This window comes from Cyprinodon tularosa, unplaced genomic scaffold, assembly GCF_016077235.1.
Source record: "Cyprinodon tularosa strain WSP-4 unplaced genomic scaffold, ASM1607723v1 ctg304, whole genome shotgun sequence".
NCBI lineage: Eukaryota > Metazoa > Chordata > Actinopteri > Cyprinodontiformes > Cyprinodontidae > Cyprinodon > Cyprinodon tularosa.
Window position 1 is genome coordinate 423,385 of NW_024039013.1, and position 25,466 is coordinate 448,850.

The 25,466-nt window shown below is 38.3% G+C and overlaps 1 protein-coding gene across 1 annotated transcript; it reads left to right on the forward strand.

Annotated features, from left to right (window-relative positions):
• The first annotated feature begins 1,110 nt into the window (after positions 1–1,110).
• On the forward strand, positions 1,111–12,590 carry si:ch211-178n15.1. The gene is made up of 3 exons (XM_038291962.1): positions 1,111–2,860; positions 8,596–9,263; positions 12,059–12,590. The coding sequence occupies exons 1-2, from the start codon at positions 1,877–1,879 to the stop codon at positions 9,142–9,144; spliced, it is 1,533 nt and encodes a 510-aa protein (XP_038147890.1). The 5' UTR covers positions 1,111–1,876; the 3' UTR covers positions 9,145–9,263; positions 12,059–12,590.
• Positions 12,591–25,466: the final 12,876 nt, after the last annotated feature.

The window sequence follows — 25,466 nt, forward strand, 5'->3', positions numbered from 1 at the left end:
ATACATTTAATGTAACATATATTTTACTCTCGATATTAGTTATTTGAAGTAAGGCTCATTTCACTTTTTTGTCTTCCAGATTTTAGTTTCATTACACAAGTACAGAGCAAAGAAATGAACTCTCTCCCCTTGGGGTTCAGTGGGTTGCCATTGTGCGGCGCCCGGGGAGCAGTGTTAAGGGTCTTTGCTCAGAGATCTAACCACTAGGCCACCACTTTACTTTAATACAACTTCTGAAAAGTACCTTTAATTTCCATGAATGCTAAAAATAATAATAAAAAAAATAATCATATTTTATCCAAAAATGCAACGAGACATTGGGTCTGTAAACTAACTTGAGTTTGTAAGCAAACAAAATACAGTAAACAGTAACTACTGTCATATCTATTATCTTTTTATGTTTACTTTTACAGTATTTATATCGTCGCCATCGCCAGATCTAGTTTTCAGAAGTTTCATTGTTGTGGAAAACTGGACATGTGTCTATATTCAGCTCAGAATATTTTATTTATTCATTTTTTTATTTATGTGATTCCTTTTTTAATAGTTTTGCAACTAATAAGTCCAGAGTACCAGAATCAGTCTATATTTAATAATTTCACATAAATTGACATAATTTTAACAAACTTAATTGGATTAAACAGTCTCCAGTTTTAAAGAGGCATTTCCACCAAAATCGTTTAAATCTAATGAATACAGTTTTATGTCTTTTTTTACCTCTACTTGGTAAATAATTAAGTTGTGTTATCCTTTCATATATGTTTGCATACTTTACACACCTCTTTTGATAAGTCGGAAAGTGCAAAACATTTTAAAAGTATTAGAACTTTTGACCAGGAATGCATTTGAGGCTTGGGTCTTTTTCTCAGCATTTGAGTTGCAATATATTTAATTAAGATAGTTATAACATAATAAGAAATAGAGAGAAGTTAAAAAAAATGTTGGCATAACTCTTATGTAAAGAAAATGAGAATGATGAAAAATTTTCCTCCTGGCTACATTTACTAAGATTGCTGTCTGCTCCTTGCTTGAGTATGTTTGAAACCCCACCTCTCCAGAGTTGTCCTCTCCAAACCCCTCCTCTACACTTTTCTCTCAGTCTATAGCCGAGGAATCCCAGGCAGCATTTAATTGCAGAGTGCAAAGGCTTTTAGTTGGGCTAATGAGCTCAGCACCAGAGTCGAGGCGTTTCCACGCGCCCTCTGAGCAAACAGAAAACCTCATGGAGTCCTTCACAAGAGGAGCCTCACATGACGACTGGATTTCAGGTGGAGGGGAGAGGGGGGATTCTCAAATAATCCAGGTACTGTCGACTATGTGAGAGAATATACCAGAGGCAAGAGGCATTAAGAGGTGGAGAAAGGAGAGGCAGAGAGGGGAGGGGAGAAGACGGGAAATACTCTGCCAGAGAGAAAGAGAGAGAGAGAGAAAGAGAGACTGAACGCCTGCAGCAGCAAATGAGACAGAACAACGAGGCGGGAGAGGTAGAAAGAGAGACAGAGAGGGAGGGAGGTGGAGAGGGGCCCCGTCCTGGAGAGAGGGCTGTAGGGTGGCCAAAGAAGAAGGAACGAGAAAAAGTTAGGGTTGGGAAGTATGTAAAGTCAAGAAGGTTTGAGGGAAGTGTGCATGCAAGATCAACAGTTATAGCAGAAAAGAAAAGGGGAAACAACAGACAGGAAGGAAGGGGAGGGAGGAAGGAGTCTTGGGTTGAGTGTTAAAAAAACAGAAAGAGAAAAGTTTTCTTGTGGGGAGACGTAGATGAGAAAAACAGTGAGCAAATGATTGGGCAGGAGTGAGCTCGGAAAGGAAACAAGGAAACAAGTTTTTTTTTTTTTTTTACGACGTTTTCTATTCAAGTCTACTGCCCAGTTTGGACATGTACACAGAAGACTCAGAAACGACGGGACACCACCAATTTTTTAACTACAACAACTCAAGCAGCCTCTGCCCCTGCCGGCACTGCATCTACTATGACCAGCTGCATGGGTATCAGCAGAAAGCATGGGCTCGGAAAAAGGACCACTCATTTTTGGGCCGCTGGAGAGAACCCCAGGCTCCATGGGTTAAAGATGTCGGAGGCAGCACTTTCTTGGTGGACAGAGTTGAAAGAAGTGGTAATTTCAGCCCACAGAGGAGGCCTGTGTTTGCAGGGCCGGGCCCTTGCAGCCAGTCGGATGACTTGAGTCAAGCCTCCCCCTGGGAGATGAACCCTGCCCAGTGGGGCGACCCGGCGGAGCCTAGGGTGAGACAGTATTCATTTGTGAAAGAACAGTGTGGCTGTGTGGCAGACAGTGAAAGAGCACGCCCCTTTCACTCTGGGATACCCCACCCTCTCCCTCATCTTCAGGTCAAAGGTCAAGGATACAGTCTAAGGCGGGCTGTCAGGTATATCACGGTGGATGAAGAGGAGAGCTTTGGGTGTGCTCCTAATGGCTATCATTTGGACCTGCACCATCCCCAGCCGGTTCATTCGCACATGACAAACGGCCACTGTGGACCGAGGCGTGTGGTCTTTGAGGGAGAAGAGGAAAGAGATGGCTATCTGGACCAGGGCAGACCAAAGGGTGGATCAGAGGACTATTTTAATGACTGTAGTGAGTCTGATAAAGGCTTCTTCCCAACTGAAGTTCCTCAAAAGCACTGGACCCAAAGAAGACATAAGGGATCTGATAGGGGATCCGACATTGCCTCCTCAGAAATCTCCAAAACGACAACCAAGAATGACCTTCACAGCAACGGTTCCGATGTGTCGAGGCAAAGGGGGCGACAGGAGTCGGTGAGGGATCAAATCCGGCAAGTCGTAACAGATCTAGAGGAAGTGTTGGGGGGTCTGAAGCAAGTTCACGTGGAAATGAAAGAGGTAGGAAGGTCTGTAATTAAAGAAATTTAATCCTCCGGGTGCACCTCAGGTGTCCAATCACGGAGGACTGCATCTGCTGCAGATGCCTTCGCTTTTTATGTATTGTCTCCTGGCTACAGTGACATTTAGAGTGATTATCACAAAGCTCAGAGGCTAAAAAAAAAAAAGAATCTGCCGCTGTGCAGTGCAGTATGACACAGGGCTTGTGTGGGTATGTGCACAACATTTGAGTGTGCATGTGTGTTAACATGCTGACTGCCTTATTTGTGACTCAGTCATGGTCTCTCACCAAAGATGTGATTGAGAACAATTTGGACTGACCTTTAGCAGAGTGCCTCTGAAACCAGCAGTGTTCTGGCCAACACATTACAAAGCCCAAAGATATAGACTCTTACTAAATCATGCTGCATTCATTTTGCATGCGGCAGTAAATGAGCATTGATTTGGAGCAAAATCCCTGGTGTTGCTGCTTGTTGAATAAAACACCTTCATTATTGATAATAGAGCCAAACAGAGACAAAATAGATCAAGCAATGTCTAATTTATATCACTTATTTATAATTTGTGTTCAAATACCCCAGTCTGGTTGTGGGAAAATGAATACCAATTGATAATAAAACCTACAAAATGCTCAATCTTCAGTTTTGGCCATTAAAGGCAATATATTTTTTACTCAGTACACTATACTGTAATACTGGTGAATACAAGTATAAAAAAAAAAAAATCAATTTTGTTTGCGCAACTTTGAACAGATCATTTTGATTTTTCAGTAGTCAGAGCCAAAGCAGTGGCTGTATCTGAATGTCAGCCCTAACCACTATATAACCACTGTATAGGGCACTATATATTGGTCACGCCATTTTAAATGAGTGTCCAAATGTTTTGTTGATGAAAAAGAAGTGGACTTAAAATTTCCCACAATGTGCTTTGGAAAGTAATGATCATCCATGGTCACTAGATGAGCAGATATATCCCGGGATTTGTTGTCACAGGGCCTACTGTCGCCTACGGCTGTCCCTACCAGACAACAGTAACAAATAACAAAGATGGTGCATGCACTGTGCAGGAAGGTGGAGTTACATGACTAACGAGGAGCGAAAAGTAGTGATCATCCTTCCGAATGGTCAGTTAATTGAGTTCGCTCTACATAGTGATAAAGGGATTTAGGGTTAGGCAGATGTTTGGAGACCGCCACTGAGAAATAAGCTGATGTCCAGGTCCTCCAGGCCAGCAGAAGTCCACCAATAACATTGCATTCAGAACACTTTAAATATGATGTAATATATCAAGATTAAGGCCAATCCCAAACTGGCCCTTAACACTGCCTCCTGGCACTAATTCCCCATTTGTGCATTCCTGTGGAGGGTCCGCCACAGTTCTGCATCTTCGTCACATTGACAGAAAATCACAAGGTAGGAAAGAGAGAAAAAAAATGTAACTAATTCTAAAATGGAATTTTTTCTCTGAAATAGTTTTATTTGACCAAATAAATCTATTTTTAAGAAAGAGGGGAAATATCTGATGTCATGACAACCTACGCTACAACCATTCACATGGGGCAGTCATGTTGCCATAGCAATGACTATTCACCTTTTCTGGTGGAGGGAAGAGGGTATCCCACTCTGATTTTTACCCTTACACCATCAATCAATGCACCCTCCACAGCTGTGAGTGTGACTTCATTTGGAGTGAAACTCATTAGTGAACAGGTGTTGCATGGGTGCGCTTTGGTGGTTTCTGAACAGCATGTTCATAAGATTTTACATCAACTTCTAATTTATTTAGATTTTAGGAGGAATGGCAGGTATTCTAACTACTTTAAACCAATAACTTATACAAATTCACAGATTTATATATACGGAAACATTTATTACCTCCACCAAGTAGGTTATGTTTGTTAGGAGAGTTTGTGTGAATGTTTGTCTACTAAAATATAATTTAAAAGTTATAAAAGGATTTTGATTACATTTTTTTTTTTTACCAGAGGTGCGCCTCATGTTAATGAACAATTCATAATTAAGATAGTGATTTATGGAGGAAACAAGCATTTCACCCCCCTAAACAGCATTGGACTCCAAAGTCATGATCCAGACGTACGAATTTTGGCTATAGGTGTAAGTCACAATACAAGGCAAATTTTGCCACTTGGCAGAGGTCTGTGCTCTCTTAATGCTTTTCTAGAAATTAATAATGTGTCTGTATTTAAAACACCTCATCATTTTCAGTCCAAATGAGAAAGTAGAATCGTTTCATCCTAAACCTTTGCAACACTTTTAACCTTGTCGAAGTCCTATTTTAGTAGGATAGCATGTGAACCCAACCTCTGACCCTGGAACCAAACCTTGGCATAGTTACAACTGTTGGTCTTAACAGGATTTATCTGGATCCTGTCTGCTCACAGTGTGAATGCATGCCATATTCTAACATATCAAAAGCAGGAAAAGAGAACGTGATGCAGGAGGGAGGATTGCATTTGAAGAAGACGGAAAACTAATAATGTGTTTTATTCCAAAGACAAAAACCTCTTGTGTTGCTGCGTAGTATAGTGAGTAGCTGCAGACGCACAACATTTGAACACCAAAGTAACAACAAAAAACAGAATGTTTTTTCTCTTTTTTTCTTTACTCAATTAACCAGATCCTGAAGCAATACTGCTCCAAAACAATCTGCTGCAAGTGTAACGGAAAATCTCTTTGAAAATATCTGTTTGAAGGAACTTGCAGCACCTAAAAGTTTAAATTTTACCATTTTAAATCTAATCTCCACCTTATCATTGGAATATTGTTAGTTTGTTATAATTGTCTTACCTGCAGCAGAGAAACATGATCACATCTCAGTGATCAGATTGGAGAAATATAAAAAAAAACTTTCACACACAAGTAGGGGTCATGGCCTCAAACAAGAGCGAAAGCCTTAAAAAGATGACTTTAGACATTGAAAAGACCCTTTAGAAAACCATTTTATGCAGCTCCAGTAAAACCTTATATTAGCTGTTTGCTTGTGCAGGGGAGTTTTGCTTAGTTTGGCACTGTTTTCTTAACAGGGGTCAGTGTTATTTCAAAAACAATCACAAGACAGAAGAAATTAGTGATTGCATCTGCAAAAATATTTCTCTTCTGATAAAACAGGAATGAAGAAGGCAACATAAACACAGGAGCAATGGCTATTTACAAAAAAGAAAGAATTCTTCAGTAGAACAGGGGTAGAAAGGGACAGTGGTACTGTGGAGAACCCAAGAGAATAAAGTCTACCTGATGTTACACAACTATATTCGAAGTTTATTTTACTGCTGAGGCTGATATGAGACGAATGCATCAAGGTCACAAGTTTATGGACATCATATTTTTTGTTGAAATGATCAATAGTCTATAATTTGGCTTCCTGAAGTTGATTATTAGTTTACATAGAGAATTTATCAAAGAGGACAGTCTAGGACACTCATAGATTCAACATTTTTAGCTTGCTGGATTTGATGATTGTTGTTAAATATCTTTTATATATGGAATTATCAGTTATTTAAGCAAAAACTCTTTGTACCCTGAACTGATATATTTGCATGCACAAGAAAAAAGCCAACTCATATAAGTTAAAAGTCAAACAGACAACACTAAAACAAAATCATCCTGAATAGTCAAACGATAATTCATACTTTACAGATTCTTGCTTTTTTAACAATTATCCATGTGAAGTAAATTTCATTTGTGAACATTTAATTTTTTTAGTATCCATGCCTTACAAAAATTTACAGATTAAAATGAATGCCATAAATGGTACGACCTAGAGGAAGAAAATTTTGAAAATATATGATAATGTCTAACAAAGTCTGGAATAAAATACCAGAAGGGACAATGTTATTAATCAATAATGAACTAATATTAATTAACCAATAATATGAAATTTAATTTAAGGAAAAAGAATATAATCAGTAAATATGCCACCACGTTCGGAAACCATTAGTTATCCTTGTATGTTCTTGCAACATATTTAGTTATATTTTTACCCAGACCCCAAATAATTTAGCACATTATATCCTTTTACAACCTGAAAACTTTTCTTTTTTATTAGGATTATTTGTGATAGAGCAAAAAAAAAAAAAAAAAACCAAAAGGAAAGACCTTTTTAAATGTCTTGAAATAAAACATGTATTTGCATTCACTCCTCTTTGCTTTAACCTTAAAAAAATCATGTTTATCCTAATGCCTTCAAATGTCACTTGTAATGTAAATATTTTATTTCAGGTTTAAGCTACAATTAGGTTTTAAAGCTAAGCTTTTAGCATCACAGAGAGCAATTTTAAACATTGTGTTCAAAATTTGAAATAATATGTAACAACTTCAAACCTGTCATTGCTTGTCATTGAAACTGCATGCTGTACAGGGAGAGCAATGATCATGGAGGCAGTAATACAATAGGTACTCTGATCGGAAGAGACTAAAATTGTGGAAAACAGCTTACACTGCTCATAACCTTAAACACAAGATTTCCTTGAGAATCTTAATGGAGGGGTTGTTTTTTGCAGCAGTGACAGAGAAGACTGATTCTCATTGAATGAAATTGATGCAGCTAAATACATGCTTATCCTGAAAATACAAACCAAAAAACAAAGCAAAATACAATTAGGAACAGTGATAAACTTGAGACTACTGTTTTGGTTAATTATGCAGCAACACAAACTAATCAGCCAGAGCTATATAAAATGTTCAGATCAAATAACAGTTGTGTTAGCAGTGCAAAGTCCACTAAATTAAACTGAGGGTCTTTGGCAAGAATGGAAAAAAGATGCTCATGGATGGGCTTTGATCAAGCTGCCTAAGCCTTAAAAAGAAGAATAGACAAGAACTTTAGTCTATAGACCAGGGGTCACCAAAGTGGTGCCTGCAGGCACCAAGGGGCCCTTAGATGCCACATGGGGTGCCCACAGGTTCTTCTGAAAATGGCACAACTCACCAGTGGGCCAAGACAGAAATTTGACTTTATTCTGTCACTCTTCTTTTTTAATCATTTATAAATAATTTCATCATTTTATTCATACAGGGAATATGAGCAGTTATAGAGATTTCAAACTGACAACCACATGAAGAAAATTTGTTGTTAAAAGAAACAATAAAAATATACATAATATGCTTATTATGTGTAAAGTTTAGGTGCACGCTGATCCCTCCAGTTCAGTTTTTTTCAACCCTGGTCCTCAAGGCACACTGCTCTGCATGTTTTGGATGTTTCTGAGCTTCAGCACACCTGATTCAGATGATTGCAGTTCAGTAAAGCCTGATAATCTGCTATCAATTGATAACAGGTGTGTGAAAGCTGGGAAACATCTAAAACATGCAGGACAGTGTGCCTTGAGGACCAGGGTTGAAAAAACACTGCTCCAGTTGATGGGTCAGTGTTGGTAGCCCTTCCTATGGCTCAGTATCCATGAAGTATCCCTTAGCCTTTAAACTCCTACTTTAAACCAACAGAGGTGGTAAAGACATAACCCATATAATTATAGCTGTACAGTAGTAGTAGTGAACAGATTTTTTAGAAGCTATAAGCTCAGGGGCACTAACCACAAGTGATATGCACCATTTTATTAGCGATTTTATATTAATAATTTACATGTAAAATCCCTGATAACACATATTTTTTTGTACTGTTGAAAGCTGATGAAAGTTTTGTGGAGTCCCTTTTAAAATGAATGTTTAACAGTGACTCAGTCTTGGCAATAACCTCTTCTTCTATTATCATTCAAGGTTGTTGAACAGATTGATCGTCTCACAGCAAATATCGACCTCAGTGAAGAGGAGTCGTGCAGCGCTCTGGGGTCATCCAATAACCTTCAGGAATCAGCTCCTTCAGGGGACTACAGGTTAGCCCCTCTCCCTCTTCACAAGCCCGCTATGGTTGGGGTATCGTTGCAGAACGCTGACGAAGACCGCGTCGTGTGCAGAACCAACCCTGTCTCTCCAGTCCACATGGCGTCCGTCGTCAAAACAAGCCACTTTACCCCAACTGGTCTGCACAAACATGGTAGCCACAAAAAGCCGAGTGCGAACGGCCACCCGCCTAATCTGTATCACACTGGAAATTCTAAACCCAATGGCCAGATTTGTCCAGAGCCTCAGCCACACACCCTCGACCCTACAGTCATCATTGCCAACAACACTTCCAGTGCAAGAACTCAGAAGCCTCCACCTTACCCTCAAAATGGTCGATGTGGGAAGGGCCCATATCCACCCATTAAGCCTTTAAGGGCCCCTACCCACCCTGCAAGAGGACGTCAGAGCACCAGCATGGTGTGAAGGAGGAGGCGGAGGGGTGGTGGTAGATTGGTGTAGGAACCCCCCCTCCCCACTTAAACAGGAGGCCCAGCTGTAGAGATTGGAGCTCAGCAAGGGACCAGACAGGGGAACAATTCACAGTAAGTCCCTTTTTTCCCCCCCCCTCGTTTTTTCTTTTTTCTTTTACAGTGTTGATGTTTCTGTCTGTGCCTGCAGCTGATGACGTTTGCTCTGTTTACTGGCAGGGTAGGGTTCAAAGTCAGTAAATGAATAGCAGCGTTCCAGCTCCCTGACAAAAAAAAGTGCGTGCGTCTCTGTGTGTGGGCGGCAGAGGAAGGGGAGGGTGTAATATGTCTGCTTTTGTTGATATCACATGATTTCCCAGTCCTTACCACACTACAAAATGTGTCTTCCCTGACCAGGGAAACAGGGATTTATTTCTGAGTTACTTTGCACATGTGGTTATAATCAGGAAGCAGAGTGAGATGATTTTCACTCAGTAAGGTGAAACCCCTCATTTATGATTACCTTTTAGGACTTTCTGACTTAAAAATGATACATTACAGTGGTTTAGACTCAATAAATATGGGAAACATGTTTTTAAGATTACACTGCAACTTGTAATGGGTTATAATGTGAAGATGTTCAAGGGTTTGGAAAATACGAGGCACTAAAGCTTCTAGTTATTTATAAAGTTTACACATTAATAAATTAATAAACTTAAAACTGTTATATTTTAGTTACGCTGCAGTTCAGCTTCCATTACTTCAAGGAGGAAAGAACAGGCCTGAGCACAGTTTTTTTGGCATAAGAAAACCAAAAACCTGCTTCTTTCTCATCATATGACAGCAAACAAAGCAATACTGTCTTTTCAGGCTGACTTGGAATGGGGTTGAAGAAAGAGAAGTTAGTTTGTTTTCTCTTTCCCTTTTATATTTACTAATGCTTACTGTAACCATAATGACGAAGTGACATCTGGGAAGCTGTGGGTATACCAAAAGTCCCACTTTTGGTATACCCACCTAAAAAAAAAAACAGACCCCCCCTCAAATAAGTCTAAATGGATGGTGTGCAAGACAAGGGGTGCATGTTTCTGTACTTCCCTCTAGTGGAGAATATCTGTGACTGCAATCTATTTTTCTGGCTTTTCCAAGCTTCACAGTCTGGTTTTAATCACAGAAGTTCTTTAGCCATGTGACAGAGCAGACTAATTCACTCTTTGTACATCTCATATATTCTCATAAAGCATAAAAAACGCTGCAGCTCCAGATTTTATTTTTATGCTTTCAAGGTTACAGATTTAAGCAATAGCTTTGCAAACATTTTACAGTTTTCCATATTCAGATTACACAAGTGAGAATAGTTCTGTATTATTCCTTTTTCTTTTGTATGTTCAGCATCTCTAAATCCTCCATGCTGTTGGTTCTTTGTAGGCCTGAATCATCTGAATTAGTCACTCCAAGCAGGTTGAATGTTAAAGTGACTAGGAAAAGATATTGCTAAGCAACCTAGCCATGCACAGCAAGTTGTCTCTTAGTCTTTCTTTATTGTCAAATAAAGAATTTCCATTAGAGTCCTTTTGTGTGGTCCCCAGCCTCTGAGTGGGCATCAAGAGAATGAGAAGTTGATTAATTAATTAAAATATGATGCACAGCGTGACCCTGATTAAAAAAACAAAACAAAACATCAACCAAAAGGTTTATTGGTAGAAGATGTGTATAAATCAGATGCTGTTTAAAATCACAATAATAAGATCCACTCTTAGACACGATTTAAAAATTAAAAATAAAAAAGGAAGGGTGATTTATTCAAATTTGAATCAACCTTAGGACATTTTTTTTTTTTATATATAACTAAATCACCAATCAATACAAATTAAATGAATCTTTTGGAGTTTGTCATGTAAGAGTTTTCCTTAAATACATTTAAATAAATATCTTCTGCCCATGTTAATTGTTTTGGGGACATCCAGCACTGTACACTGCCTCATTTGTTTTCATACACCCTAAACATTTCCCACGTTTTATCATGCTAAAATCAAAAGTTGACAAACTCAAAGCAGTGTATATTTTGGCCATGGAAAGACACTGACACATGGGCTATGAATGTTTTCAGAAGCAGCATCTGAAACATTTTGTTTGGATTTGTATTTAGCCTCTCCAAGCCTTAAAGAGACCCACCTTATCTCTACCAGTTTTGTGCATTTAGAAACTTTCTGCATACTGTTCTCTGCTTCATTACTGAATGTTAAGGCCTTTTTCCCCCTGCATGGGATTTTCCATCTTTTGCAGCTTCTTTTGATTTAATTTTAGTTTAATATTTTCCCTCCCTCTGCTGAAAATGGGAAAACATTGGAAAACAGTCTGTGCAGATTAGTTCTTATTAAAAGAATAACTTTTGAAGTGCTTTTAGAATTTATACTGCCAGAAGAACCCAAATTTGCTTTTACATTTAGTATTTCGTCAAATTAAAGGTATTATTAGATTAAACTGGGTAAAACCCCTGTGGTACTTTAGTACTGAAGATGATGATGCAAGATTTATAGTCTAATTTAGTCTAAAAAGTAAATAAAAAAAACGTGGTGAAACTGTTTGTGCCTGCAAATGATAAGATACCAGGTAAATTCCCAATCCTTATTTTCTCCTTACTGAAGGTATAAAAATTGCTGCTGTCTTAACAAAAGATGCAAAACATTTTGACAAGTTTGATAAAAACCTGACTCACAGCAAACCCAAGTGACTCACAAGGACAAACACGTGTCTCACTCTCAGTAAAAAGCTGGTTTGTCTCAAGTGACGTTACTGGAAAAACCTTGGGGAAAAAACAAAGCCTGTGCACAAAACTATGTTTGGCTCAGAGTTTTGTGTTTTTCTGAGTTGTTGTTGATGTTTGTTTTTCTCCCATTTGTGATTTCTTGATTTTCTTTTTTTGGCAGATGCTGCTGATGCCATCGAGCCAAACTGATGGAAACAGAGTAGGCCTGAAGGTGGGGATATTTCCAAGGAAAAAAAACTCAAGCGTTGACCTGCTGCTGTGTTATATTAGCACTGGGGGGCTACCAAACCTCTCTCTGAAATTACCCCGGAAACGTACAACTAAGACAAAGAAGACTAAAATACGAAAAATACATCAACTGAAAGAAAAATGTATTTTCCTATGTATTAGAATTTATTTATTTTAATTCCCAAAATATCTATTTTTATGGCATTTCCAGTAAGGATATTGCTTGAACTAGAGGTGTACAACAAACATTGAGATAATATAAGCTGTAATTAAGCTATTTTTGTATCAGATTGTTTTTTCTTCTGCTTTGGGAATTTGAAAAGCAGAGATTGAATCTCAATAAATAGAGTTTTGCTGCACTTTTGTCACATAAATTAATCATCTGGCCTGTTCCACGGATGCATCATTGATTACTGAATGTCTAAATGTCTCAATGCTTCAAATCAAATAAAGCGTTGACACCAGCATAAAATAACAGCTGTGTTTGTAAAGCTCCTAGCATGTCCTCTGTGGAGGAGTGGTTTTGTTCACACTGCTGAAGCACATCTTTGATGGCGGTGTGTGGTCCGAGGCCAGTTGAGCCGCTTTCACTGTTTGTAACACTGACTTGGCTACACTGTTTGTTTTACATCTGGTCTGAGAATTTCACAGCCTCCTTCTTAGGATCTCTTTCTTCTATTAGGGCCCATTACCTCCTGCAAAGAACCAATCCAGTTGTTCTGTGTCACTAAATGTCCTGGCCCCTTTCAGGATCTCAGTGTGACGACAACAGATACAGGGACAGATACATCTAATTATTGTGTAAGCCACTTTGTTATTGTCAACTAACCGAATGAGAAACAAATATGTAAAAAGGTGTGAAAAGTTATGATGCAAGTGATTATGTCCTTGCTGTTAATTGGGAGCATGGATGACTGGATGACTAAGACTTTTCACCAGCTTTTATCCAAACAGAGTGGTAGAAATGTAGACCTAAGCCTAGAAGTCTATGCTCATAACTCCCAATCATAAAAAAATCAGTGACTAGTTACTAGTTACTTTCTTGAACTATAGTGTCCAGCACTGCTCACAAGGTAGTAAGGCTATTCACCCATAGCTGGGACAGTGGTTGACGGATGCCAAGACACATCCACATGGTGCTGGGATTCGTCTTGTCTTGTCTCTGGGGCCCAATGTTGCTAAAAGATCCCCTGCAGTTTGGCCAGGGACAGTAAAGTACCCAGTTTGTGTGTCACCACGAGATGGCACTGCTTGGGGTCTTTGTGGTGGAGAGACTATGTACTGGCAGGAGGAAAATCGCACACTGGCTCCTCTTCTCAGCCCAAATGTAGGGACAAGCCAGCTGCAGTAGCTGAATGCAGAGAGCTGCAAGCATAAAGCAGGGTCTTGATACTACTGCAGGAGACACTTCACACACACCTATGTGCATTCACTGGCACACAGACACAAACTTAATTAATTTATTTATTTTTGGCTTTTTTTTATTTATTTATTTTTCTTAATTGTCTATCAATCAATCAGTTTCTTGAGAGCCGGACTGTTATATAAATAACCTGAATTGAAATTGAATTGACAGGGCGTCAATATCCATGGACACAGGGTCTGAAGTGGTTTTCTCAGGGAAGGAGTCTTTTTCGGATCTTGCTTCTTGACGCCTGGACATTTTTCATTTTCGAGGACCAAGGTCATCTCTGTCTTTGAGCTCAGCTGTCAGATACTCCAGCTGTCTTTTATAACTGCCCTCACACCAGGAGTTCAATTGTTGAAGGGAAGTGAGTTGCTGTTGGAGGGCGTCCTTCTCAGCTCTAAGGCTGTTCCTCATTTTTGTCTCTTTATCGAGCTGCTGCTCGAATATATATTTTTTAACTGTTTTAGAGCAAAACAGTTGGTATCATTCTTATTTTTAAGTTCCTGGTACAAACCTTGAACTTTCTCCGGTTCACTTTGCAGAAATTTCTACTATTTCTGTGGATTTCTTTTGCAGGGATCCAAAGTTTTGAGCCATTTTCTGACGGTTGTATTTCTCAGCTCTGAGTTCATTAAAGAGCTGCTGAACAGTCTTTGCTCTTTTCTTGTTCTGCTGTTGACATTTTTCTGCTTTAGTGCAAAAATGTCTGTTTCATATCTGGAGTTTAGTTCTTGGTAAGCAACCTTCATCTGCTCCAACTCAGTCTTATATTTCATGTCATTGTTCACCTTGCAGGCGGTGATCACAGGGATGAGCATTTCTGGGTCATTAGAGGTTTCAATTCTCATAAGTTTTCCCCTGGTTTCGTTGCCCTTGTTAATCAACATCTCATGGAGACTTTTCTGTCTTTCTAACTCAAATTTTGTATTTTTGAGCTCTTCCTCCAGGGTGGTTACCTTTTGGTTCTCCTCAACCCATTCAGCTTTCTCATTTTCCAAAAGAGAGCTGAGCCTTTGGATTTTATCCTGGGAATGATCATCAAGCTGCTTGTTAACGCAGTGTCTCAAATCTTGACCCTCCCACCGTTGTAGTAACGCTGCTAAAGATGCAGCATTTTTACTCAAAAAACTATTGTTCAAGTTTGTCTTATATATACATATATATATATATATATATATATATATATATATATATATATATATATATACATATACAGTACACATATATTATATGTATATATGTATAAAACCATATTACAGATTAAGATGGATTTTGTGTTTGAGAACCAAAGTTTATCTTGAAGAATTTGGAATGTAATCAAATGAACTTTCCACTAATTAATAGCAATTTCAATGTTTTCAAACCAATTCACAATGCAAATACATGGATGTTTTATTCAATGATTTGCTTAATCAGGAACCAGTAACCTGTAGTTAAATGATTCTTTACCCTCTTTGAAATAGCTAGCAGGCAACAGACATGAGGATTCCATTAAATAACTTATGGTCATTATTTGGTTATCGAAAAGTAATGAGCAAATGAGAAAACACATGAGCGCTTAGCTCTGAAAATCAGAGAAATGTGTTGCAAAAGGTCTGTTTTGCAGCAATTCGGTTATGAAATGTTAAGCATCATGACTTATCCTTGGTCATTCTGGTTATCTGGGCCTTTTGGGCCTAGCGCCACAGTGTGGTCCTCTTCCAATGTAAACCCCCCGGCAGCTCTACGGAAAGAGAGAGAAATACTCTCTGCTGTGATTTTTTAACTGTTCTCAGCTCCGTGGGGGACCATGGCACACCTCATTGGGAGGGGTCCTGTGGAGCCAGTTGGCTGAGAGAAGGTTGCAGAGCAGAGAAGAAAGGTCCCATAGCTGTTTTATGAGCAAAACTGCATCTTCTTCTCCAGTGAACATGTTTAGGTGGACCATTGATATTGGTTCTCAGTGTCCTAAATTATTATCATGGTTTATGTCCCAACTCCACAATCCTTTGCATGACAGGATGTACAGATACAGCCCACCTCACTCAGTTTAAAGAAAATGTAATACATTCAATTAATTAAGATTAAAATGTGTTAAAAGAATTAATGCATTTTTATACTTACTAAAATCCACAGCAGGAACCTTTCAATTCAATTTCAATTCAATTCAGGTTAGTTTATTTCTATGGCGCCAATTCACAACACATGTCATTTTAAGGCACTTTACAGTTCACTAGATGCGGAATTATGGGTTTTCATGAGCTGTATGCCAAAATCATCCATATTAAGACAATAAAAGACCTGAAATATTTCAGTTAGTGTGTAATGAATCAAAAAAATATATAAATGTTGAAGTTTTATCATTACATTATGGAAAATAATTAACTTTAACACAACATGTTAATACTTTGAGATGGATCTGTATATCTGTAGGCAAAACAATAGTTTAAACTGGGAAAATACTTGTTAGCTTCAAAAGATTGTGAGTTCATATAGGACAAAAAATGAATCTGACACACCAAGGGATTTTCAAACACAGCTTCCTGCAGGAGGAGAAAGGCTGCCTGCTCACATTTCAGGACCTTTCTGCCCCCCACCAGAACAGCAGAGTCTTTTATTAACAGATCACAAGCAAATGGATGGGTCTTAGGACAGAAGACCCTGTAATGATTATCTAGCTGGATGCAGGTCATAAAACAGCATGACCCTGCTTTATGACCAACTGGCTGGAGGCAGGTCATAAAGTGAACCCTAACCCTGAAATAAACAAAATTGCCCCTCCTGACTGAATCACAAGACAGAATGTAGCATCTTATTTCTTCAATGTTTTATATGCACACATTAACTTTATAATCATAATTGAATAAACATAATACTGAAAAAGCTGCTGAAAGAGCCACATTTATCTGCTTACTCATTTTGCATTCACCAGCTCTCCATATAAATCTTTAGATGCCAATGTCTACAATCTACATTGTTATTCGGCCTTTTGAAACTAAAGACATTTTCATAAAGTACTTAAGGATTGAATTAAGGTTCCTTTTTACAGCTCTGTGTTTTGTGAAAGGACCGATGTAACTCATGGTTTAGAGGGTCAATCCATCTGAGTGACTTTCCTGAAGAGGCATCCTGGCAAGCACCTCAGCGGTGGCTGGTGGAGTTTTCTCAAGGGGGGTCTATAACTTTAAAGTAGACATATACCAAAAACCAATCTAATTTATACTAAGGTATCACACCAGCATATCTGTCATGATTCTTTCTAAGGCTCGGACCCACATGCAATGAAGCCAAACAGAGAGACACAATATAAAAGTTCAACGGGATTTATTGAAGTGTATATTGAGTTCGGTGCAGAGTTCCTCCGAACTCTGCTCAGCCGGAGACTGGAAGACGAAGGGAAGACAGACTGTTAGGATTAAGGCTCAGTGGGAAATTGGAGTTGTCAATCTTGAAGGAGAGAATTTGTTGCTACTCACGTTTCCAGAGAAGAAGAGACACTTAGACTTCAGTCTGTTTGTTGGTCTTTCAGAGAAAGTTTGATTCGGTGGAGGGCGGAACAGGGTTTACCCAGAACTCGGACGGAGTGGAATGATGTAGCAGCTGGTTGCAACTCAGTTTTCCTGAGGTACTTGAACGGGTCGTGGTGAAGATGACTTCCTTACTCAGAGAGATCTCAGTGTGCTCAAAGGTGGCTGGATCCAAACCTCCTGTTTGGAATCCGTCGCTCAGTGTAAGACTCAGTTGATCCCACTTTGGAGAAGGCGGTCCAAAAAGGTCCAGTTTGCAGGAAGGCTTCCTGCCGAAAGGCAAAGAACAAACAAGGTTTAGTCTCAGGGAGAAACAGGCGCTCAGTAAAACTCTATGTGATCTCAGCTTGACTAGAGGACAAAACTCAGATTAGACTCAGCATAAACAAGGCTTGGCTAGAGTACCACAAACTGGTAAACACTCTGGCGTCGAAGTAGTGGCAACCAGCGGCTTAAGAGCAGTCCGGTGATGAGGCAACAGGTTGCAGGTGTGAGAGGAGGCAAACCGGAGCCAGGCGCCTCCTGGTGGTGAAAAGGAGAAAACACAAGAGACAAGACAGACAGACGTACACAAAATCTGGGATCCTGACAATATCTATATGAATGCCAACAATAAAAAACAGACCCTAATGTTTGAAAAAGGAGGCGGGAAAGCAGAATAAATCGTTAGCCTCACTGCATGTAGTTAGCCAAGCCTTGTTGCCAAATAATTATATAAACCGGTCAATCAGCCGCAGTTTATAACAGATGACTGTGTGCATTGAAGCGGAGCTACCGGCATGTACAACTTTTAATCAGAGCCTGTGGACAAAGATTTTTGCGCCCAAAGGGTGGAGGTACGTCACCAATCCAAGGACGAACGAAACAGCTTTACTGGCCATTAAAGATTAAATATTTATCTTGTACATCTAAAAAATATATTTAGAAACATTTCAATTTCATAAATAAAATTTTATTTCTTTTTTATTTCTTAATCAAGGTCATTGGGTGAGTGGGGTGGCGCCCTTGCGCCCTCTATGGGCCAGCCGCTGGTAACAGGCCTGCATTGGCAGACTTCTATGGGATGATTTGACTTTGCACGGCAAAGTTTTTATGTTTATTTGACCAACATGCAGCAGGATTTATGCTGTCATTAACTCAATACCACAACTGCTCTCATCCTACACAGTAGAACAAAATTTCAGCTGTTTTTATGGTATCACCATCTTTCGTGAGAGAATGATGGTGATACCAATTGACTTTTCCTATGATTTTAGTGACAAACATTTCAGGTTATGGCACCAAGAAAGGGCAATTGTACAAAAAACGTGTTTCAGACTGTTTAAATAGTTTAGGCTGCTAGATCTAAACGTCATTTTTTTATTACCCTTCATATTTGCATTAAACTACATAGATGCTGTTTCATATGAGTAATTTTCATGGAATCCACAAACAGTTATGCACCTTATTGCTTATTACTATTGACCTTCTTCGATGGCTGGAAGTCTTCTTTATTTTTTGTTTTTTGGTGTAAGATTTGTAACATATGGTACACTTGAATTGTCCACCTCACACATAAAAACATTCTGGATGTCTTCAGATCTATAACAGCACTTTATTTGTCTGGTACATAAGCAAATTAAACCAGCATGACTGTAAAAGATGTGTTTGGTATGAATATATTAAATCCATGCAGCCTTGTTTCCCACCCAAAGAATAAAGAAAAACTATTAAATATCTGTGGAAAGTTGAAAGAGTTATGGATTAGAAGAGCACTTTAAATGATGATCATAAGAAAGTCTTTAACATGTTTAAAATTAGGGTCCACGCAAAGAATTACCATAATTATCTGAGATGAGGATGCTAATAAATAAACTAGTATTTTTTTATATATATAAAATGTATTATCATTAGCTGCTTAAACACATTTGCTACATTAATACAAACTAAAATGAAAAAGAAAAGCATTGAGAGTGTTAGATAATGTCTGGAGCTTACAGTAACAGCCATTGTGGCTCAGAAAAAGGTTATTTCTCGAACTGCTGTCTAAGTCTTTCCCCCAACCAGGTCAATGAGTCATATGACATGGAAAACCCACCAGGGTAAACTAAAAAAACATGCCTTAACATAAATAATACGGGAAAAGGAGGTTATTTGTACCACAGTACTTACTACATTTGTTCTATTGAGTTTGAGTCAAAAAAATATGGTCAAAAGTATGTGCAGAACTTGGTGCTACTTGGACCAACCAGTCTCATAATGACACGAATGGTTTGGCATTGCTTTGGGAGTTTCTATATTTTACACTAACAACTAAGACAATATCAGTGCTGAGCGTTTGATAAATTTTTTTTTTTTCAGTGCAACCTGAAAACAGTCTTATGCTGTTTCCCATTAAGTTAAACATCTTCACCTGCGTCACCAGAATCTATCTCAATCCCTGTATCTTCTTGTGTTTTTTATAAATGCACTATGCACCATTTTTTTCCGAACCAATCCGATACTGTTACCTAGGCTGAGTATATCGGCCGATATCCGATACCGAAGCAGCAAAAAGAAATAAATAACAGATCCATGTAAAGCGCACTAGTTAGTTCACCCTTATCTGATATTAAATGACTGATATCCAGTTCAGCTAATAATTCACTTTCTGAGCCGATTTCCAATAAAGGTATAGGGATGGTGCATCTCTAAGTTTCATGTTTTAAATTACTCTTGTTTGTACTGTCGCAAGTTTATATGGCTTTCCCAGAAAGGCTGGATTTATACAGGGATTTATTTACACACTGGTTGACAGGATTTGCAGAATACAGGATTTTCAATTTCAATAAGATCAATTGGTTTGAGAAAAATAGGGCTAAATTAAGTTGCTTTCAAAACTGTTGTTAGAAATTTAAATCTACATATTATTTTTCCTAAAATGAATACATTTGTTCTTGATTTAAGGAGAAAAGTGAGACACTTCGCCAGTGGAAATAGACAATTTACATTTAAAATACAAATTAGAAATGCACAATTAAATTTAAAATACAGTTTCTGTGCAAAGATCTTACTGTCTGTTTGTTCAAATAAACTGTTTTATCTTAACCAATTACTTTATTACCAACCAGATCCTGAAAATGAGGATTTTCTATGTTCAAGTAAGGTTTAATTTGCTGTTAAAAAAAAAAAAATGTTTTCTTTCTGCCTGTATCAAAACAGGTTTTATTCTGTGGTCACAATCACTGGGATAGACGAAGAACATGTTGGGTCAAGAAAAGCGAAGATCCGTCCAAATACCACCCAAGTTATGATACCACCCACTTTGAAAGACAAACAGAATCCATCACCAGACTCACTTAGAGATGACTCAACTGTTTTGTCTCTGGGTTCAGTGTAGTATTCAGCAACTTCACTGAGGTAGTGCTGCTGGTTGTGTAAGGACCATGACATGAGGAAGCATGTCTTTTCTCAGGCCGTCAGATGACCCCAGAGCTGTCCCTAATAATCTCAGCAGGATTACAGAGCTGCTGAGGAATTTCTCTGCTCTGCGCCTAAACCAACCTGCAGAGGCATTCTCTTAAAGCCGAACACGTTTCTCTCTTCTTCCTTGCTGTCACGCGGCCCTAATTTGTTGAAATATGACCTGCAAATTCCAAAACCTGCCCTCTGTAACCCCTCTAAAGACTGCTCCAGGAAAAACGTCTCATCTTTCCATTCAGTGTAAGTTAAATACATAAGGCACAATCTGGTACTTTACCTCCCTCTACATTGGAATATATGTTCTCCTGCCAAATAAAAGTTGCAAGCCTTTTTTTTTCCCCCTTTGGCTTTAGCTGCCAGTCTATGCTTGTGTAAGACCAAGGAGAGCCCCTCCAGAAGTTGATGTAAAGCTGCACAGCTGAGCAAACAGTTATTGTCTTCTCCACAGCACAGCTTGTTTAAACGGCATATTGGTCTGACTAAAGAACAAAGGTTTCTTACTCTCAGGAGGAAATTTACTGAATTCAAAAGGTTGAAATGCTAAGCTGTCCGAAGAGAGCAAAAAATAGGTGTCCATTTGTTTAACCTCAGCAATGTTTTTACTACATTTAGACATCACCTTATGTTTTTTAGGGATAGTATTTAAATTGATGGATAACAACACAACCAACTAGGAAAAAATTAGGATATAAAAATGCAAAATTTAATCAAGATTTAATCAGAAGACTGCAGCAGTTTTATTCTTTAATTCTTCTTTAACTGTAATTCAGGCAATCTGCCATTTAAAAAAAATCCTATTTAGGTTTGATCATCCAAATACAGCCTTAAAGCATCTCAAACAAACTAACTAGGACTAGCCCTTTGTTAGTACACATGGTAACATTGAAAGAATACTTCATTTTGTTTTCATTTTATTATTTTTATTATTATTTAAAAGGCGGCGTTAAACAAGTTAAGATTATTTTTTAGCAAAAGTCAAATATAACCTTTATAAATACATATATAAAGCCCCAGTATTGTAACAATTGCATCAAAAATAAAAGTGTACATATAGCTTAGAACAAGTTTAAAATAAATGGCAGTTAATCGATTAGCCATCTTTGATTACAGTAGCCAAAATGGGACAAACTTGTACGCCATAGGCATTTTACCTGTATATGAACAGCCGTGGAGGAGTGAGTAAAAAACATGCATAGACAACCATAGATCATATAGTACTTGCTGTTTTTTGTTGAAATGGACGAACATCAGTAATCTTTGCCCAGAAAAAAAACAATGAGCTACATCAACATCGCTATTCAAAGGTGGAGACAATTAATAATGAAGAGAGAATTCAAAAATAGAAGCACACATTGCAGACTCTCTAACGGACAGGTAGGTTAAGTCAATATAACAATGACATTGATTTTAGGGTTCTGTTAGAAATAGGGTAGTGTCGTAATCTGTCCTCTTGGCAGAGACGGCTACTCGGTTTGTAGGCCAATACTGGATGAGCTCTGTCTCAGGAGTTATCAGTTGCTGTTTTTGTTTCACAAAAGTCATACCGGCAGGTGATCTTATGCTTCTTTCAGCCAAATGTTCTATTTGTTTCATTATATATGTTGACTTTAAAATATCCAATAAATTTCTTCGCACTTATAGATTGTGTCTCACATGATGATTCTCAATAAAAAAAAGTCAAATTTAATATCTTTATGTTTGAAGTCTGAAATTTCGTAAAATGACAAAGTGTTTAAGGGGGACCTTTGCCAGGCACTGTAGCCTCTAATTTATTGGCATCAATAAAAAACAACAATCAGAATTTTTTATCGCTCTGTACGTCATCCCCTGAAAGGACACTTGAACGTGTCCAGGTTGTGAACAAAGTCACATTTAGGACAGTCCATGGCTTCCGTCGGTGAGGCACTAGGACAGGTTCTCAGTCATTTGTGATTAATAAAGCCAATCATTAGATGGGAGTAAGTCCTACACACTGGGGCTTTAAAATCACAATAATAAAGGAGTTTTGTTCATCTCTGTTAAGAAGATCTTGGACACAAACCACTACTCCAAAGCAGAGTATCTACAGGTAAAAGAAAACTAAGCACCAAAACATCATTCTCGAAGTTTTACCCAGAAGTGAACAGAAATTTAAAAACTTTAGACCTTATTGATCTGTTCTTGAACTGTTCAACTCTAGGTAGTGCTAGCTTTGTTGCCATTGTTAATAAAAAAGAAAACAGTTTTGATCTCATGATGTCTGATGAGCTCATAGCATGTATATGAACTAGGACATCTATGTATTTAAGTCTCAGCTTTGGGCTTCCTGTGCAGAAATCCGCAGCTGGAAAGATCCTTGTCTGTAAATATTAGTTCCAGAATTCCATCACAGACGGGAATAGAGATGGATAATTGGAGTAGGGGGATTTCCAGACATATTTTGTGGCTTACACAATCTGTTCAGACAGGGAAGGAGTCTGACAACTAAATGTCCTGGTTACCAAAGATAAAACTGAGCTCTTATGTATAAAGCCCCAGCATACGTGCATTAAACAGTCCATATGCTGTCTGATTAGTGCTTTCCACTCTAAAGGAAAACACTCATTTATGAAGATTCAAGTTAAATTCTTAGTTTAAACCTCATTCCCTTCAGTAAAGATGTGATTTGTCCCGCCTTTGAAAGTTACCTTTGCTTTTTGAAACACTTCCATTCAGTTCTAAAAAGACAGCTTTTAGTAGATGTGACAGGGATACGCAGGATCCTGCAGTCCCTTCACAGAGATCTGTCAGCAAACATTGATGGCAGCTTTGTTTGGGCTTGAGGCCCCAGACGGCAAAGCCCCTTCCATCAAAAAAGAGCTCCTTAAGACCTCAGTTTGAGGTGGTATTTTAGTTTTTATACTAAAACAATAGGCTCTATGCACAGCTCCACTACTTCCTGAATTTAAGGCAGCTCCTTTGTTTCCTGTCTTTCATGATTGGATGCACTGATTAATCCAGGTGTGTATGACCTAAGTAACTGGCCAGACACACCTGGATTAATCAGTTCGTCCAGTAATGAAAGACAGGAAACAAAGGAGCTGCATTAAATTCAGGAAGTAGTGGAGCTGTGCATAGAGCCCATAACTGCTGCAAAAACAGTATGAAAGAAAAATCTATGAAAAAAGAAACAACTTTGATTCAAACAACAAATGTTGCACTTTCGGATACAAACACTTAACAGTATGTTGATTAAAATAACCTGCAAACGAGTTTTCAACAATATCCTGTTAGTAAAACAGTCTAGAAAATTTCTGCTTGTCCTAAAGCACATGCACTTGTGTATTCAGGTCAGAAATGGAATTTAAAGCGTAAGAACACTTCTTGCAAATTTGTCATGTTAATTTTGGATCAGGATTTATTTAGAATTTCTTTTTCCGGGATAAAATAATTATACATTTTTATTTACTTTTAAGAACAAGAATTTGTTGCATATGTTTTAAATTTATCATGGATGCACTTTAACCTACAATTGGTTATAAATCAGAATCAAAAATACTCTTCTTAAGTTCATAGATTTCCATTAGGGCTGACGTGTGGACAAATCCGGAGGCTTAATTTAGCCCTAAATGACGATTTTCAGAACCAGTTTAGTTGTGTTTATCATGAAATAAAAAAAAAAAAGTTTTATTAGGACTCAGTAGATAAATGTGTATTAGGACTGTGTTGGACTAGGAGTAGATCTTAAAGTTGAAGAACAAAAGCTGGTGAGGACAAGAGTCCAACATCTCTACTACCCTGTACATTTTTTAACAACTAAAATCGGCTGCTATCTACACAGACAAGCCCAAAAAAAAAAAAAAAAAAAAAAATCAGAGCAAATTTGTTTTAAGGCCTTAATAATCAAAGGGTGTCCACTTTCCCCCTCATTTTTCTCATAATAGCTTAATCTGGTCTGTTCCTGTTTGGCTGTGACACCATCCTGGAGAGAAATATCAGATGTGCTGCTGCCATCAACGCCTTGGTTAAAGATGTTTGGGCCGGATTTATCAAGATCCAATTTTGCGTGCAGTAATTTGCGCTCGCAAACTGGAATTTTGCGCGATTGCGTAACTAGTGGCAGGTGCAAAACTGTTGGAGACGCCCTATTTAAATGATGGTTTTGCGCGTTTTGTGGTTTGCGGCAAAGTAGTTTGTAGTTTGTGCAAACTAGTGCATTAAGAAATTTTAATCTTACAGTGACCCTCCCACCCCCTCCAAAAAAAAAAAGAAATGTATATATATATATATATATATATATATATATATATATATATATATATATATATATATATATATATATATATATATATATATATATATATATATATATATATATATATATATAAACTTTGGCAACCTTTATTCCCTAAGGTGGTATGTGGCTGAATTTCTACTTCACCGCAGTAAAAAAAAAAGAACAAAAAAAAAACCCAGGTGTTTTGTGTCGGCCTGTAGAAAAATGCACATACCAAATGGCTCACAAGAAGTGACTGTTGATAAGATGACTGCGCGTATGCATCCCTGCAGCATTGGCATGTTGCTCCACAGGCGCAAGGCGGGAGGTCGGGGTTCTCTCCGGTAGGGCGTCAGGGCGACTTGGCATTTAGAACGTCGGACAGCACTTTTGAAAAACGAGATTGGGAGATCCCAGCTCTCGCTGCAACCGTACGCTTGAATGACCCAGATGCAAAAAAGTGCAACGTTGCAAGGAGTTTTGTGATATCTGGTATTGCGTGGGTCCTCCTTGTGGCTGGCTCCAAATCCATTCGGAGTTCCCCCAACAGCTCCAAAATGACAATGCTGGATAAACGAAATGTTTTGATGATCGTTTCCTCGTTCATTCCACAAATATTCACACGGAGTGAAAAAAAAGTTCTCTGCGTCTCCTTGCTTTATTTCCATGTCTCCTTCTTGCGACAATAACTGCTGCCATGTGTGCGCAATTACGCATACAGACCATTTGCACCTTCTTTTGAAACGTGTTA